Source organism: Cololabis saira, chromosome 16 (genome assembly GCF_033807715.1).
Source record: "Cololabis saira isolate AMF1-May2022 chromosome 16, fColSai1.1, whole genome shotgun sequence".
Lineage (NCBI taxonomy): Eukaryota > Metazoa > Chordata > Actinopteri > Beloniformes > Belonidae > Cololabis > Cololabis saira.
In genome coordinates this window covers 11,056,085-11,075,184 of record NC_084602.1, presented here as the reverse complement: position 1 = coordinate 11,075,184, position 19,100 = coordinate 11,056,085, and the positions used below count along the sequence as shown (strand labels likewise).

At 41.9% G+C, this 19,100-nt stretch overlaps 1 protein-coding gene across 1 annotated transcript in view; it reads right to left on the bottom strand.

The window, feature by feature from the left end:
* Positions 1-19,100, bottom strand: part of myt1lb (myelin transcription factor 1-like, b) — a 209,152-nt gene that overhangs the window by 51,512 nt on the left and 138,540 nt on the right. The window contains exons 7-9 of the mRNA XM_061743779.1: positions 11,355-11,489; positions 6,560-6,650; positions 2,789-2,896 (exon numbers count right to left, since the gene is read on the bottom strand). Coding sequence (XP_061599763.1) covers positions 2,789-2,896; positions 6,560-6,650; positions 11,355-11,489 — 334 coding nt within the window. The remainder of the gene's footprint in view (positions 1-2,788; positions 2,897-6,559; positions 6,651-11,354; positions 11,490-19,100) is intronic.

Genomic DNA, 19,100 nt, shown 5'->3' with positions numbered 1-19,100 from the left:
AAGTTGAAAGCTTGACTTCAAACACCACTTTATCCCGCGAGAGGTCCACATTGTTGTACATGTGAAGTTTGTTTGGATAATTTGCCCCATGTGGTCAGAAGTGGCATTTCTACAGGAAGTGACTTAAAAATACAGAATCCTGTAAGTAGGCTACTCAGAGTATTTGGGATGTTTTATAATAATCCTAAATTGTAATCTTGGTATTAGAGCCTGCACGTTTTGTTTTCATTGTAATTTTTCCATTTGTTACAATTGTAATGCTTTGGAAATATTTTCATTGTAATTACATGCATTCATTGAGTCAAAGCATTAGAAAAATGATCTTCAGACGATTGGACATGATGCTACCAATAATGTCTACTATCCTGGATTGCTTTTTGTACAGAAAATTCAGACAGACTATTGACTATTGACAAAGGAAGTGACTATTGACAAAAGTGACCAGCATCTGGCTAGCTCTCAATAATGTGGTATATGTTGTAAATATAAAGAATGTGATATATTTTAAATATTTGCATCATATACAGTAACTGTGTCTATATCTGTAATAGACAGGAAGGGCAGAGAGGGAATAGGATGACCATCATATGCTGCATGCAGGGACCATTCTGATGAAGATGAGCGATCACATTTCTCTAATGTTAACTTCCCTTAACAATTAAACACTTATTAGGGAGTATGAGGGAGTTAGTGAAGGCTCTAAACCACTTCTTTTTCTCTTATTTTATGTCAGATATTGTAGTGTTACTCTGTTGGCAATTGTTGCAACTTTTTCCAACCCGTCCTTGATTATGTATGTGCAGGAACTCTTGGAATATAAAATTCCTACCAACATAACTAGAATAGGCCATCTGAAAACAGTGTGTGTGCTACACACATCACCTGTTCTGATTAGGACAGATGTCCTCCATTCAGCCTACATCCTAATGACGTGATTTTCTACTTCCTTGGCAGGGCCGAGGAGGCGTGGCAGCAGTGTAGCCTTGATGTCTATCGATCAGCCCTGGACCCGGCCTTGGCTGCAGCCTTCTCACTTTCTCTCACCCACTGCGGAAATCACAGGAACCAATTCTTTGGCATGTCGCCAACATGGTCTTAGATTTTCTCTGGAATTCTCAGATTTATTTCTATTTCATTTTTTGTTATTCTAGTGCTGAGGGAAAACAAAATCATTATTTTTGTAGCATTTAGTTATTTTCTTGGACTCCAATGGCGTTTCTTAAAATGCGAATGAACCTGCTGGGTGTTTTCTCCGTACTCTTGATCTCATCCTTACCCAGGGGGCCCACTGGGGGCCGGTGGTCCGGTTTTGCAGCGGTTTTGTTCCGTCTCACCAGGGATGTTTCAAAAGTGGAGTGTGCATGTGAGCGCTGGCTGCTCGGTTAGATTCATGAGATTACCAGTTTACCAGAAGACTTCAGGATCACGCGAGAGTCATGTGGTAATCTGCTCGTTTAAAGGCGTGTTTCTCGTATAAAACGTGTTTTTTCACCTCCAAAATGAACGATTCCTTTTATCTCGTTGACGTATCTTCTGAAACCCTCTGAACTGTTTCCTCCAGCCTCCAGAGAATAACGTAATGTACGAGTCAGGGCCTGCTCCTGGTGTTTTTTTGGGGGAAATTGCTCATCTTTGTGCCATTCTCATGTCTGAACTCTTGCCAGCTTGATCTGCTGAGGGTAAATCGCCGCAGTTCAGGTACAGTTGAGAGGTACAACAGGCTGGATTTAGTCTGTTTAGTCTTTAGTGGAGCAGAGTGAGCCATCGCCTCCGGGGTTACTTTTAGACAGTTCCTCTGGTGGGGTCTCCCTCACTGACAAGAATCACTGCCATAAACAGCGGCCGGTGCCGCGCAGCCATTTTGCAGCCCCTCCTTAGTTACATATGGTACAGGAAGTAACAATTTACAGTATTCCCACACAAGCCAGTCTTATTGGATCAATTTTATAACCCTTTACATTTACATTAATTGACCAGCCTGTGAGAGGGACTTCCATTATCATAGGCATTTATCAGGGAAAGACAGCTACAGACTTCACTTCTGCACGGGTTGAATCTCTTGTTGAATATTACTTAATGCATAAAACACATGTTGCCTCTCCGAGAAAGAGGGTAATCATTCAGAGGAGGCTGTCTCCATGGTTCCTTACAGCCTTGTTGTTTAATTCTTATTAGATTAAAAGAAAATCTGAAGAAAACAGTCTAGACCTCCCAGGTGACAGCTCTGTGTTTCCCTGCTCTTCCACCAAAAGCAACTCCCTTTTTTCAGCTGTATGTAATCAAAAACACAATGCAGGGTTGGATTTATGCATTTCTTTTATTACTTCTGCATAATTCTGATATGCTTTCAGTATTTGAAATGCATTTATCGGCTCAACTCAAGATCAGCCAGAAACCGCTGCTAATGTTCTGTTTGATTTGAATATGAATTGCACGATTACTTCTGAGTTTTCATCACAGCGTTTTCACGACTATCAAAGAAACACTCCTTCAAAACACAACGCCTTCACAGTGATAAATGAGGCCAATTTGGCTAAAATCTTAGAGAGTGATTCGTCTTTAATGGTGAGCAGAAAAATGAACAAGCAGCCTTTCTCAGAGGAAGTCTTTGGGGACGACAGACCATAAGAATAAAACAAAAGAGGATGGCAAGTCTCATAAAAGAGAAAAAGAACAAAGCATTCCTACATGACAAGAGTACTGTAGGAAATGCTGAACATTCCCTACCTACACCAGTCTTGAAATGTTTATATTTCAGAGATGGAAGTAAGTGCAGAGTGAATACTACCTTAGGACTCGGTCGGAGGGCTGGTTGGGCTTTTGGCCGTCACAAGTCTGGTGCTTCTCCTGGGCTTTGGCCAGCTTCTCTGCAGCAGCGATGGGACATCCTGACAGACTGAAATGACAAAAGCGACTTAAATGGTGCTGCGAAAATTCGTTTGGACAGGTGAAAGTGTTATTCTCAGTGCAAATGCTGGAAAATGTTTGGATTTTGTGTGAAAGCAGAGACTGCACATCTGGCCGCGCGTCAGCCGCTCGGCCCCGGCGTCCACCCACCCGAAAACACCTGAGCACAGTTCACAGTCTCTACTTAAAAACCCCGTTCATTAATTTTCATCACTTTTACCACAGTGCATAGCAACACAGCTGGCAACAGCTTGGATGTTTTTGGTTGAAGAGTTTAAAATAATTCACAGTATAAAAACTGAATTCCCACGTGTGTGCTTTTTTTATGTGCCTTCCAGAGCTTGTTTTTCTTCCAGCACCTGCTGACAGGACAAACACTCTTACACGTATCCCCATAAATTACACAAAAAATAAAATAAATAAAAGAATTGTGGGACTGTATGAAAAATAAGACTTGACTACTTTGCAGACGGTATAAACCCGAGATATTTCAAATATATTTCACATTTCATCAGTTCATTTAATTTGTTGCAACATGTTCCATAAAGGAGTTTGGGGGGAGTTTTGGCGCTCTAAATGAAGTTAAAATAAACAGACATTTAGACACACAGGTGTAATGATTGGGTAAAAAGCCAGTATTCATGAAAAACATAGTCTTTGAGGAGAAAAGTTGGTCAGAGGATCTAAACTTTATCAACAAATACAGAAATACATTATTAAAATATTTAGAAAGAATGTTTCTCATTAAGATTGGAAGGGATTTGCAAATTACTTGCTGTAAAAGGCATCAAATCATTAAACCATATATATGGAATCTGGATTAGTTTCAGGGCATAAACATCATTTAGAAGAAATGAGCCCTCGAAACAAAGACAAAATGGTTTCCTAGACTCTATGATGGTATGGATTCATATGAACATCCTTGACACTGCGATGGTAGCATTAATGCAGGAGAGAAACATGTGCTACCCGCCCGGCCGCCTGGTTATCAGGAACATTCATGTATTTACCAAAACGCTGAGGGGAGATGGGCGTGTGTCATCCAAGTGCCAGGCTTGTTTGCTCCACCCATTTCCCCATTTATGAATTTCTGAAAATGGGGTTCAAGATCCCTCATACGTAAACCTATGCGTGGCGTCACCGAGGGTTTTTTTATACTTCCTATTAAATCGTCTGCGTCCCGTGTTAACATTATTTGGGAATGTTTTGCAGAACTGAAATGTAAAAACACAGATGCAAATCAACAAATGAAGGGAAGATGATGAGGATTTGGGATTGTGCTGTCTGCAGAGAAATAAAGGTCCTAATAAATGTTAGTATCACTGCCATTTTTTTTTTTTTTTTTTTAAGAACTTTTAAAGTCTCATTGACTCTTACGAGACTTTCAAAGTATCAGAAATGGGAAGAAAGTTCAGATTCACGTGACTTCAGGTTCCCAGTTGGAGAGCAAAGTGAGCAGGTGTGAGAAGAGTTAGTGCTGCTATCCTTGACCTCTATTTCTCTGCATCCAGTCTGCCAGCTCTGCAGTGCGCTGGGCAGCGGTGGAAAAAGGCCCGAAGCCAGCGCTCTTCACCAACGCCAGCCATCATGAGTGGGAGCACGAACGAGAATGTGGAAAAGTGTGAATTCATCTGTGGACGTTCATATCAGTTTTTTTCCTGCAGGAGTGAAAGTTTACTGTGTGTGTGTTTGGCGCTGCGGCCGTGTCACTGAGCACAGCATGCAGTCATCCTGGTCCTCCCAGGTCTGCGCCTCTGCTGTCACCACGGCTGCGTGGCAGCAAGGTGCTAATGGGTGCTGCTAAACCCGACTCCCCGAGCATCTGCTGCAAGTGACACTCCTTCCTCACCATCACCTCTCCGTGTCTGACAACAGCAGCGAGCTATTTCAGTTCCCAGCTCCAAACCTGCACCTGATGGATGCCATTTTCCACCCTGAGCTGATGGATGATTTATGCTGTGAGAGGTGAGAATTGCTGCATGCTAATTCGCTTCTGTGAAATGATGTGATTGTGAAGCAGCTGAAGTACTTTGATTATTTCCTGCAAGGTAACAACCACAGAAACAGAAAATAACATATCTAAAAGAGGAAAGATTGTGAAGATAGATTTTTTTAGGTGCCTTTGCTCGGGGCAACATAAAGTCATCTGCAAAAGCTAGCTGTTTTTTGTGGAACACATGCTGCAAATCATCGGATCACAGTAAATCTTAATACGTTACAAGTACAACTTCAGATGAACAACAATATTTAACTTTTTTCACTGACACATTATTTATTTTTAGGGTTAGGGTTAGGGTTATTTTACACAAATAAGTCAGAAATAAAAAGTACCCCTATTACTGCTACTACAAGATTTAAAACTGTAAGTTGACCTCAGGTTCATCAGTCCAGCAGATGTGCAGACCTTTATAAGAGAGCACTTTGTGGGCGTTTGATGGTCTGGAACATTCACATTCAACATCAGCAGTGCTCTTACAGAAGCAGAAAACAATCTGGACGAGTTTTTTAATCCATTTCCAAAAAGTTTGTAGATCAGTGTTTTACAGGCAGATATAATATGGAAAATATTCTTGACAGCTCTCAATCTTTATGGGGGTGGAAGTCCCAGAAAACCTACAACAAAGTCATTATAATGCTGAGAGAAATAAAAAATAATCCTACATCTCAGAGCCTACATTTCAGCAGAAACACCTCAGAGCCACTGTCAAGCACGGTGGTGGAGGGGTGATGGTCTGGGATCTGGACACCTGTCAGATACTGAGCAGATCATGAATTCCTCTGAGGACTAGAGTCTTCTAGAGACAAATGTGAGAATCAGAATGATGACAAATAAAAGAATCAGGGTTTGGGATGGCCTGGTTCAGAAAGCTGCATAGAAGCAAATGCCCCAAATCCTCAATGAAGTTATACAGAAGAATGGGCAAAAAATGACCAATACGTTAGAAAACGTTAGAGACAGAGGTCATACAGGAAGTGGCTACTTCCAAATACTGGTACTGAAAGTGGGTATACAAGCGTTCATGGGGGTACTTCTTATTGCACACATTATTAGCTTATTTTATTTTTAGGCTTTTGTTAAATAAATAATGGCATAGAGAAATAAAGCTGGATAATGTATTTATATATGTATGGGAACAATCAGGTGATTTTATTATATTTATTAAGGGAGGGAGTGCCAATCCGCAGGGAAAAATATGATCTTGTTCCTTGGTCTTTAGCTCATCTCGCTACATTTGTTGCACACTTAGGTGATCGTATTGTTCGTAATACTGTTTCCAAAACAGCAATCTTAACAGAAAAAGGAGGTGGAGTGAAGTTGGGTGACTGGAGAACCGACTGCTTCAGACAGAACTGTGAAGGAACGACTGGAGCTTTGACCCCGGATTTCTGTTGTATTCTGACCAAAACATGTCATGGATATTTCACCAACACTTCAGGAAATTATGTCAACTTGAAAAAAAATGGGAAAGTATGTCTCCTTTAAACAAAAAATATGTAAACACAACAACAACAAAAAACCAACAAACCAGAAATAACTGAGGATAAAAAAAAAACAATACCTCCCAAAATGATGATCCAAAATAATCCCGTGGTTTAAAAAAAAAAAAAAAAGGGGGGGACAACATGAGTTTGACACGGGCTGAGCTCTTACCTTCTGTGGGAGTTTCTGTTGCTATTGACATGGCCGCGTCCCGTGCAGCCGGGCGTAGGACACTTAAGAACATTCTCATACATAGCCACAACTTCATACAGACAGGAGACAGGAGTGAAAGACAGGGAAGGTTAGGAGCCCTTTACAACCACGCATGAGCTCTATTAGTGTGTGAGGAGCCTGGCATTATAAACATCATTAAGAAATGAACCCAGATGACCTCTCCTTCATTTTAATGAACAATAGTTTGAAAGGGCAGGCAAGGTTCCCACCATATTGCTTCCACCCATCCAGCTCTTTCAAATTAGTATTCATGGAAAAGGGACAGTCATGAATAAAAAGATGTCATTTCAGTCTGACAGGACAAAGCCGGCAACAGACAGGGATGGGAGGAAATTTTGGACATGCAAACAGCTTGCAATCATGCAAAAGCCTTAAAAGCAACAGCAGCAACAGACAGATGGAATACGGCTCCTTGATATAGCGTGCTTCGTTATCATCCAAGCATTGTTAGGGTGGAATGTGCAGTCTTCGATACCGTTTACCATTAAAACAGCCTATAATGATCCCCGATCCCCTCGGCAAGCAGCCAATTAGATTAATGATCTATGGATGTCCGAGAGGAGCCGCGCGAGTGCAGCAGGCGGGGGTGTGGGAGGGGGAGGGGTCCTCTTCATACGATGGCGTGTGGGGCCAAACCCCATCGGCATCAGCTTCATCATTATCACCCCCTTAAACTTTAACCCCCCTCATCATCCTCCTTCCTCTACATACTAATTGGTGTTGGGAGCAGGTAATTGGTCGAAGCCCTCCACCACCTCCGCCGCAACATGCCACAAGCCCATGCATTATGCATGTCCCCGCTTTGCTCTGCCCTCTGCAAACGGACGGAAGGGGCAGTGCGAGACTAAAGCTCTGCTCAATAAGGACAGAAATTAAGTAAAAATGCGAAAAAAAAAGGATGTGCAGGAAAAAGGGAATTCATTTTAATGAAGAGCTGTATTTTAATAACAAAATGTCTCCATGTAGCCTTCAGAGCGTGTCGTACATCCAAGTAGAGCTGCACAATATATCCTTTAAATCACAATGCGAGCACACCTATGCTTTCACCCATATTCAGGACAAAATTATTGGAACTTTGTGTTTCTGTAAAAGGTATCAGTTTCTGGAACAATCTGGATACAGAAGCCAAAGAATGTAAACATTCCAACATTCCATTTAAAAGAATAATAAAAGCCAGTTTGATGAAGAAATATCATGATAATCGTTTTTCTTTTTTCTCTCTCTCTTTTTAGCACTATTGTCATATTTTTTTTACTTTGAATCATAAAAGAATATGACTATCTGTTTTTGACGACAACTATTTTGTGTTATTTTATAACTTTGTTGTAGTTATTTATTTTATTTTTTCTAATTACGTTTATTGGAAAGTGTTTTTTTTTTTATTGCATAATTTGTCTTTTTTTTTATTATTACATTAATTGAAATTTGATTTCTTAGGAAAAAGGGACAGATAAAATAAGCTTAGTCTTCTTTCTGTTCCCTTTCATTCAAGGAAAGAGATTTGTTGTAATTATATTGAACTGTTTTGTTTTTCTTTCAATGAATGAAATAAAGAACAAATAAAGATATTTGTCACCATTAAGTTGTAAGTAAAGCTTTTTAAAGCAGCAATTATTTAGTTTCTAGACGTTGTTGTTATATGTGGGGTAACCTCATATAACGTCTAAGGCAGTGGTTCCCAAAGTGGGTGCAGAGCCATTGCCGGGACGCAGTATGAATTCATGAAAACATGAGTGCTAGGACACTGCTATAAGGCGCAAACATTTTCTTATCACCCAAAAGAAGGGCCCAGCAGAAAAGGTTTAGGAACCACTGGTCGAAGGCAACAGAACTTTGTGAGCACAAACACAAGTCTAAAAGCTGCTGTTGTTTCTTAGGTTTTACTGATATAATCCATGATGTAAGTATTCACCAGAAAGGCCTTCTGTCATCTATACTCTCAGTTCTTGGTGCTGTCCACGTTCATAATCTGAATGTGATTCTGGCTCCAACATGTGTGGAAAGATTTGAGCTGATTTTCAGCAAATGTTGAAAACGTTGCGTTGGTAATGTGTTGATAAGCTGAAAGCACGAGAGCTCTGCCTGTTCACCTGCAGGAATTCAACCAATCAGCCTGAGTTTCTTGGTGATTTTCTGTCTTTATTGGTCCAAAATAATCAGAGGCTTTTGGAGTTGCTCTTGAAGAAACAGTGCACAAAAAATGCACAGCAATGTCATGTTGAGATGATACGAAGAGGCTGATTCTGATTATCAACCTTTCAGCGAGCGTGACCTGCTGGTGCCAATTCTTTCTTTTTTATCATGCTTTTCATTATTTAGCATATATTATATATATCTTATATGTGTCATTGTAAAATTAGTAATAGAAATGGTAGTTAAATAGCTATTTACTGCTATGTATAACTTTTTTTTATTACTATATAAGCAGTAGGCTCTAAACCTTGACTTTATAACTTGCTTGCGATCAATAACTCTGGCCGGAGTGAACTGGAGCTTTTCTTTAGTGTGGTTTTAATGATATACAGTCATCAACAACTCGAGTGGATCAAAACATTTAATTCAAGTTTTCCAAAGACAAGAATGGATAGTGTTCAAAATTATTTTATAACTTGTGAGTGTGTTTTTAATCCACTTCAAATGTTGACTTCTGTATATTATCCTTTTGTATCACATCAGGCGAATTTATCAAATGTTTTTTCCTTAAATAAATTCACCTCTCTTGTATTCCATAATTAAAATGTGCAACTTTGTATCAGAAATAAACATATCTCAATACTGATTCAAAAGACAGTTTTGGTCATTTTCATATATATTCTTTTGAGAGGACGAACACTCTTCTGACAGCACGAAGCAGCTTTACAGACTGCCAGAGTGCGACCTAAGGCAGAAGCCTGAGTGAGGCTTTTAAAAAAGAAGGCTGAAGGCCGTTCGCACAGACTGGTACCGGTGCTGATATAGCAGAACCATCAACCGTCTGTAAGGCCTAAGCAAAGCAGTAACGATAAAAGTCACAAAGACTAAAATGGAGGTTCCAAAGATTAAAATGAGTTGGCAGAGAATGAAGATGATATGGCCACTTTAAAAACAATAAAGGACTCCTGGTTTTTACGCAGATAATTAGTATCTTTTTTAAAACAAAAAAAGAACCACGTTGACCTGCTTTACATAACTTCCAAATGACACCAGTCATACTACACATGTGTTCAAACAAACAGTGTTAGCTGGTCCTAAACTCTGCAGCGCCCTAACCCTCACTGACTGGACTCTATTCAAATCCAAACTAAAGGTGCACCTATTCAGATTGGCATGTGGCTCATAATAGCAGTTTTTGAATTGATTTATTTTATACTTATTTATTTTTATACTTTTTCATTGGATTTTTACTGGGAGGTTTTATCATTTTAAGTCTCTGTGTGTCTTTTGTAGTTAATGTTTTTATTTGATTTTAACTGTAAAGCACTATGCTCTACAAATAAAGATTGGTTGATTGACTGGTTGGTTGATTGACTGATTGATTGATGCAGACATGTGACATGTTCTCTCTGTCCCACGTATTAAACACATGCTGACCTCCCGATGGCTGATACTACAGTATTGCTGAGAGCTTGTGACTTTCACTTCAGTACAACTAAAGATGATATCATTTTTGTGCATTAGTGGTATCACAAGTCAACCTGACACAAGTGAGGAACAGTGGGAAGAACGCAGACATCATATTCCCAAATCTCCAGTGACAATCAATTCAGAACCAGCCCACGTTCTATTTTGGATCCTCGGTTGTACACAAGGTCAGCTCCAGTCATGTTCAAGTTCATCTCAGACCAAGGACCCTTGTCACTCCTCAGAACCAAACTCATCCGCTGCACTGCTGCTATTCACAGCGTTGATGGAACTAATATGTTTTTATTGTTAAAATCTGTTCTATTTTGACTGCAGTCTGGGTCGTGCGGACCATAACTCGATTTTAATGCCACGATTAATGAAAAGTGTAAATGTGCTTTTATTGAGAATCGGCAGAAGGTGGATGAAAATGAATAGCTTAGGGGATGCTCTGAAGGGAAAAGCCCTTTTTATTCGAGGCTAATGTTTATTGCCACCTCGCTTGATCTGTGGCTTACCAATATACTGCAAGACTGCCTATCTATTCAACAGAGCTTAATTGAGCAAGGAATAGGAATAATGAGCAGGGTTTATGGCATGGAAGGTGGAAGCTCGGTTAGTGATATCAAGGTCTGTGAGAATTTTCAAGTTTCCAGAAAATGAAATATTAGGGTTTAATTACCATTAAAAATGTGCGTGATTTAATGAAGGACAAGGTATTAAATATTTTCCTTTCAGTCAAACATGCACTGACATTCCATGCAGAGGCATGCACGTCTCCCAGAACACTACCTATGATGACGAATGACGATGCAATTACAAGTGACGGCTCTCGGCCATCCCAGCAATCGCTGCCTTACCGAGGCCCCATTTCCCATCTCATCACCACGGCACACTAAGCAGGCAATCAGAAAGCAAAACCACGGCCTCGTGCAAGAGGTCACAAGAGAAGTGCAGCTGCAGCTCGTCCGACCCGTCTCTGCAGCCTGCGCTGCGACTTCAAACACGACAGCAGGCACACGGCACACGGAGCGGGGACACAGCAGCCATGGCGGCAGCATGCCGACCACCGGACATCACACACACCGAGGACAAACACCACGACTGGCCGACGTGCGGCTGCCGTACTCACTTTCTGGTGGCACTCTGTCTTTGTGCGGGCAGCCGGAGAGGCTGCGGTGGTGCGGGTACAGGCCGGTCACGTGACCCGTGCCGTCGCAGCCCGGGGTCGGACACCTGCTCTCCTTCTTGTCTGCACGGGAGGAGTCTGGAAGTGGAGACGTACATACATCTAAGAGGTTTTGTGGATTTGAGGATGTTTTATTGTCATTCTGAGCATGAAAACAAGAACACAAAGCAGCGCCCAGGTACTGATGTGATTAATAAATGACATCGCCAAACGGGTGATAGCAAACCAGCTCCGGAGGCTGAGAGCATTAATGACTCCGTGACTAACATATGCGATGCAGATCAGTGTTAAAACTGCAGAAACAAAAGTCTACTCTTCCGACCATGTGGCTTTATGATTTCAGCATCTGGTTTGGTTCAGTGCATCATTTTACCCATTTGATTCAACTCTAAACCGCTTCTTTTGGGGTCTCATCCGGTTGCGCCAACAAAAAAAAACACACCAGGCAGGAAAACGAGCCAGAGTTGTTTTAAAGGCAGTCTATTGGCGCTTTTCCACTAGTACCTACTCAGCTCTACTCATCTCAACTCGGCCTGGTTTCTTTTCCATAACAATTCACCACCTGTAGCAGCGGGGTTGGAGCGAAGCTGCTGTGACGTATTTGATTGTGTGAATAAACGAAGAAGACAAAAACACTAAAGATGTAGAACCTGGAGTAGATGATATATGTGCTGCTGGTTCTGTGGCTTGTGTTCGATATCAAGTCAAAAAATGAACATGAGCTGCTGAAAAGTCAGCTGGAGCCGCGAGCAGCTATGAAGAGACAGAGCTCCTGGTAGATCTGGTCGTTCCTTATCGCCCGTCTAGATCCCTTTTTAATTCTCTCCTCAGCCACCAGGTTTATGAACATCTGCACCTCAGAGTTGGATCATGAAACAGACTTTTGCGCTGCCATTGCTGGTCGAATAAAATGAACAAGAAGCCGAGACTCGCTCTTTCACTGATTTCCTCCTCCTGACTCAGACGTCTGACTCCAACCCCCCGACCAATCGGTGGCCTGTAGTGTGATGATGTCAGATACAGCCGACTCAGCAGCTTAGAACCTCTGCAGAATAGATACAGAAAAGTATCAACTCGGCACGTTAGACCCCTAGTGGAAAAGAACCAAACCGAGGCGAGTCGAGTCTAGACGGTCTAAGTAGGTTCTAGTGGAAAAGCGCCATATGTAGCAGTAAGGACGGACCAAAACACCAATGAGCTCCGTAGGTTGATCTGCATGAAGCCTTGGCAAGGCCGTGTCCTCTGATATGCGTGAGACTGAACAAATGCGGCCCCCACACACGCCTGAGCGAACGAGCACGGTTCACACACTTCACAGGTGAGTGAGTGAGACTGAGAGGGGTCCACACACCTGAGGGACGTGTGAGCAAACCAGTTATTAATGTGTGTGAGACCAGCTGAGGAGAACAGAAGAGCAGAAGTGCGCTAAATGGATAGTAACTTGTGTCAGTTGAGAAAAAAAAAACCTCATTCAGGGAATAGATACAGTGGGGACGGAGATTATTTGCCAACTTGTCTTCACTCGGCTTACAGAGGTCTCTGGTTTGTCTGACAGTTAAAATTAAACTGAAACATTACAGAAAAGGAAAGAGTCTATTTTCAGTGTGGGTAACACTGGGATAGCTTGTGAAAGCGCAGTCTGGGGAGGGAATTGGGCACCTCGGTGGAATCACTGTGAATGCACAGCTGGAGAGTCGAGGCGGAATAAAGACGGGACCGCCAGTGTGTCCTTAAACTGCTCTCGCTGTGTGAAAGTGAGTAGGGATGGGAACTCAGGAAATGATCATGTTAACTTGGATTACTGGGGAGACTAGACAGATGTGGACATCGAGCCTTTTCCTCTAAGTCTTGCAGAAATGAGGCGAAGCATAAAACCACGGTAAAACATTCACGTGGTGGCACCAACAGCCTCAAACGGCACAGAATAGAAAGAAAACAGAAAAAAGCTAATGTAGGTGCGTTGTCACACATGGAAACATAATTGTTTTCAGTGTTTCAAATGTGTCCAAAGCAAAACACCCTGGAACTGCATCAACACTGTGAGCCATAATTAGCACTGACATATCATCATTTTCCATTAGAAAGTCTATGAAATGGCTTTAGATAGGGTCAGTGTATGCCATTACAGCCTAGTAATACTGTAATAATCCACTTCATGACTGCCCATCAAAATCAAATCAACATCTTTGACTTTTGAAACCAAACACACAACTGTATATAAGCAGATTTCGTTTATTATCTGTTGCTGTATTCATTTAAGGTAGCAGGAAAAAAAGTTAACACAAAAGTATTAATTTCTTTGTTGACAGGTATTTTAATTTAAGAGTTTGTTTATGGCATTGATTTTGTGAGGATTTTTGAAAAAATCAGCTTTTGGATTGCACGAAGCTGACGCGACTCTCACCTTCTTTTCTTCATGGCCTTCAACAATAACCTATTCTAATCGTTTGGTTTCTATCCAATTAAAATTGTATCACACTTTTCTCTATTAAGACCCCTCAAAAGCTACAGTAGGGCTTGACGAAAACACAAACAAGCACACACACACACACACACACACACACACACACACACACACACACACACACACACACACACACACACACACACACACACTGGATGAGATTGTTTTTCTCCCCAAAAAGCCTGGATCTCATATTTCCTGCAGGCCCGGATCAGATATGGTTACCACCAAAATGCACCAATGTGCAGCTGTGCCAACAGGCATGGTTTCTGGAAATACAAGCGCTCACCTTTTAATTACTTCGACCCCCAAACAATGTCAAGTACAAGAGCAAGAACAAGTATGTGAACTGTTTGGAATGAACTGGTTTCCTGCATTTATTTGGCATCAAATGTCATGTGATCTTGATTTAAGTCTTCACAGAGACTTCGGTCTTAATGGGTGTTTTAAATAATCAAGAAAGCTTGCAAAAGCATTATGTAAATACAAGCCACCTGCCATTTACTTTGATTGATAAAGACATTAACATTAACATTTGCTTTTTTATAGGAAGTATTTGCTGATGTAAACCACAGCTCACATAAAGGAGATCACTGACATCAGATCTGGAGAAGCTGAGTGGAAACAATTATGAAGCCATCCCAGAGATCTTTGTACAGTCAGACATCCTGTTTGTTCAGTGTCTCCTGTGCAGTAGACTCATGAACAGAGATGTTTCCAGCTCGAGTGGTGTCTTCAAACCTTCAGCGGTTCCTTGTGGGTTCTTCTTTATCTAATTGGTGATTCTGTGTTGTGTCTCTGCGTCATCTTAGCTGGAAGTCCATTCTAAGAAGCGGAGCTCCAATACTAAACTGTGTGTTTGTCTAACTGTGGACTGATGGTGTCACCAGGCCAGCTGACAGTCTTGCCTGGGCCCTCGACAAAATAATCTAAGATGGGCCTTCCTGGATCTCTCCTTCTCCCTCTTCCTCTCCTCTCCCTCTGCTCTTCAGGTTTTTATACAAGCTAATGGACGTTAACATTAGAGCTAGCCAGTTAGGTTAAGTTACAAGGTTGGTAAACGTTGGCTGTGCTGTTTCTTACCTTGCTCTACGCTGACTTTATTAATTCCAGCTTCACCGTCACCACCCTTTTTAAAATATTTGTGTAGAGAATCTCTGAGGCCTCTATTTTCTTCTTCTCTTCTTCTCTTTTTTCTTCTTTCTGAGCACCGGACTTGTGCTGACCGGACATTTTGACCATTTTAATGGTTGAATTAAATGATAACATCAAATTCTGATCAGCGGCCAAACCATTTTTGTGTTGGGGGTTCTTGACCACAAGGACAATTAGGAAGAAAACAAATAACAAGCTTTTATGTAACTCAAACAAATAGGCATATTTTGAAACATTTTGAAAAATGATTCCATAATTGAATGGGAATATTTTTTGTCCAGTTCTGGGCCCCCCCCTACCCTGGGCCCGGGACAACAGACCCGTTTGCCCCCCCCCCTATCGGCGGGCGTGGGTGTCACAGTCATCAGGGAGGTGAGGACCCAGATGTAGGAGGATGAGAGGTGGCAGGAGTGCAAATCCAGCTCTTTATTATAATCCTTGGAAGGCCCAGAAAAGGACAGCACTAAACTGGAGTGTCGGGGAACAGAATACAGTAAAAGAATGGAAAGAAAAGACAAAATATACACTTGTGGATGATGAGACACAGGTGCAATCCATCAGGAAGATTGGGCAAGGGAAGTCAAACTACAAATTAATACACAAGGAAACCAATTTTCAAAATAAAACAGGAAGTTAACTAAACCTTAAATGCCAACTGAAACCCCAGCTCAGACGGATGGGTGGTCACACTTGGAGATGGCTTTGCTGCCCTTCTAATTCCCCAATGAGTCACTCTTTGTGTTTTTCTTTTGGCACAGTGCAGAGAATGCACTGGTGCGTCATTACTCTACCGTGGTAACTTGTGGCACTTTTCCACTAGTATCTACTCAGCTCTACTCATCTCAGCTCGAATCTCGACTGTTTTCTTTTCCATAACAATTCAGCACCTGGAGCAGAAGTAGGAGGTTGGAGTGAAGCTGCTGTGACGTATTTGATTGTGTGAATTAAACAAAGAAGACAACAACACTAAAGATGTAGAACCTGGAGGAGATGATAGATGTGCTGCTGGGTCTGTGGCTTGTGTTTGATATCAAGTTAAAAAATGAGAGTGAGAGAAGATTCAAGCGGTGATGCTTTTTAATTTTTTTTTAGTTTGTCTCGGCGCTGCTGAAAAGTCAGCTGGGAGCAGCTATGAAGTGACAGAGCTCCTGGTGGATCTGGTCGTTCCTTATCGCCCCTCTAGATCCCTTTTAATTCTCTCCTCAGCCACCAGGTTTATGAACATCTGCACCTCAGAGTTGGATCTGTCACAGTTTTGTGACTTCATGTTTTATTTTGAAACCCGTGTCTTTGTGTTTTAGTTCTTGTTTGACTTTCCTGTTTCCCATGGGCTCTGATCGTCTGCACCTGTGTCTCGTTTACCCTTGTGTATATCTGGTCTTGTCTTTCCCTTACTCCCTGCTGGTCTGTACTGTTTGTTCCTCCGTGTTTTCTGTTCGGGTTTTTGTAGTTTTTGATTCTTGTTTTAAGCTCTGGTTTTTGTATCCTGTTCAGCAGCGCTTTGGTTTTGTTTGGACTAATAAATCACTGTTTTTGGGAACTCCTGCCTTCTGGTCTCCTGCATCTGGGTCCTCCTCGTATACCACTTCCTGACAGGATCATGAAACAGACTTTTGCGCTGCCATTGCTTGTCGAATAAAATGAATAAGAAGCTGCCGTCAGAGTCGCTCTTTCGCTGATTTCCTCCTCCTGACTCAGACGTCTGACTCCAACCCCCCGACCAATCGGTGGCCTGTATTGTCATGATGTCAGATCCAGCCGACTCAGCCGCTTAGAACCTCGGCAGAGTAGATACAGAAAAAGTATCTACTCGGCACGTTAGACCCCTAGTGGTGAAGTGCAAAACCGAGTGGAGCCGAGCCGGGCTGAGTAGGTACGAGTGGAAAATGCCATTGGTTTCTCTCATGTATAATGTCAGGGTAAAGCAGGTGGACTCAGGATGCAGTCTCAGCTGTGGGATGTAAAATATTCCTTGGTTATTTTTTTATCTAATTATTTGTTCTATGTATTCATAGCTGTAGGCTGAGCCCGTTGGTGCACTACTTCAAAAAATTACCCATATTTTGTGGGTGGTTGGTGCTAGTTTCCAACCATGCTGCAACGCTACTGAGGAAATGTATTGTGGACTGATAAAACAAAAATGTAACTGTTAGGGAAGAATACTCAGCACTATTCACGAGGAAAAAGTACAGATCATCAACACCAGAGCATCATCTCCATGATGAAGTATGGTGGAGGGAGCATCATGACATATGTCTCCTCCAGAATCATGCCAGGCTGTCTGTTCCAGCTGAAGCTCTGTAGACGTGGCGTGCAGCAGGACAATGAGCTCAACCATGGCAGAAAATCCACTGCAGAATGTCTTCAGAAAAAACAAACCCACCTTCTGGAGTTGTCCAGTCCAGACCTGAACCCTATAGAGAAGCTCTGACCCAGAGAGACTGGAGAATGAGGGTTCATTGACTTTTCCTCCTAAACTTTAAATGTTTAATGTGTGTTACTTTATTAATAAATATAAGCTCCCATTTTATGTCAGAGAGCCAGTTAATTCCTTGAGTTTTACCAACTTTTTCTTGCCACTGCATCATTCCTGTAAAATAAAATGACTATTCTAACATTCTGTTTGAAATAAAAATCAACCAATGAGGTGATGGTGCAGAATGTTTTCAATCGTGCGATCAATTTGGAGCCACGTGAGCGATGGTATCAGCAGACGTATTAGGAGTGTGGGCATGAGACAGGCTTTTATCTCATGCCACAGAGAGACACAGCATTGATCACAGTTTCAAAGGCTTGTGTTATTCTGTAGCCCCAGTAAAGGCAAACCAAAATGAAGCCCTGACTTGTGTCATGTACGCAATAAAAAAAAAAAAATAAATAATCAAGTGAAGTGGGGTGGAGGGTTCAGAGAGTAAAGAACAGAGGTGACGTGCGCCAAACTTAATGATACGTTTACAAATGAGTCACCAAACAGAATTCCAGGTTCCATTCATCAGGAAAAAGCCTCTCATTATCCTCTGAGCCTGTCATCCATCTACGTCACATTAGGGCCATGTGAGTTGGGTACAATATTGCTTTGTCATGTCTGGCTCTTCCGCCTGGCACCAGCACAATCAGGGCAGGGACATCTCATGTTGATAAGCAACTTTGTCTGCATGTAAAATGTGTCTCTTTTGTAATGGCTTCTTTTGAGGAACATAATTACATTTGCTGTTAATGTTTCAACGGTACGTTGGAAATCATTCTCCACTTCCGTGCACATGTGCACACAGACGTGCATTCTGCCTGCATCTATTGTAGAGTGCAGTGCAGAGGCAGACGAGTGGAAGGCGTATTAGAAAGCAGGGGGATATTGATTGTGGCTGGGGACCGTCTGCACTTTGCATAGCAAATGGCCCCCATTACCATAGCATCTCTGGATAATTAATGTGCAGTCAGTGGGCCTGTCGTTCGTTATCGGTCATTCTGATACTGCTTGGTTTTCATCTCAAGCTTATGCCTCTCTTCAGGAGGAGCGTTATTCTGCGACTCCCTCTTTGCCTTGTTCTTGTTTTATAAATCACACACAAGAACCGTGGTCAATGAGTGTCTGCCGCTATCTCGTCCGAGGAAAGATGGTATCGCCACGCAACTGTCGTATGTCCTCTCATTATTCCAACATTATCCAGACACAAAGGCCAAGGAAGGCTCTTGAAATAAGCGTTTGTGTGGCATTTAAGGAGCAATATACACATGCTGTGGGTTGTGTGGCATTTGAGGTGCAATATCATCCTGCTGTGAATTAAAATGCTCTTTCTTGTTGCTCTTATCAGATTTTTCTTTTATGGGAACAAACGATTCGGCTGAGTGAAGCCTGTTTATTACTCTAAAAAGAGGAATAATTAAGTGTTAACAAAATTAGGCTGCAATCAGACTGCTGTGACTGCCAAAATCACAGGAAACTGTGTAACTGCCACTGATGGAGAGCTGCATTTGTGTTTTTAATGCATCAATCTGGGAAGAAAAAGCCCCCATAGTTCCCTGGAAAATGGGACTTTTTTTTTTTTTAAAGGCAGAGGGTCTCTGCTCCA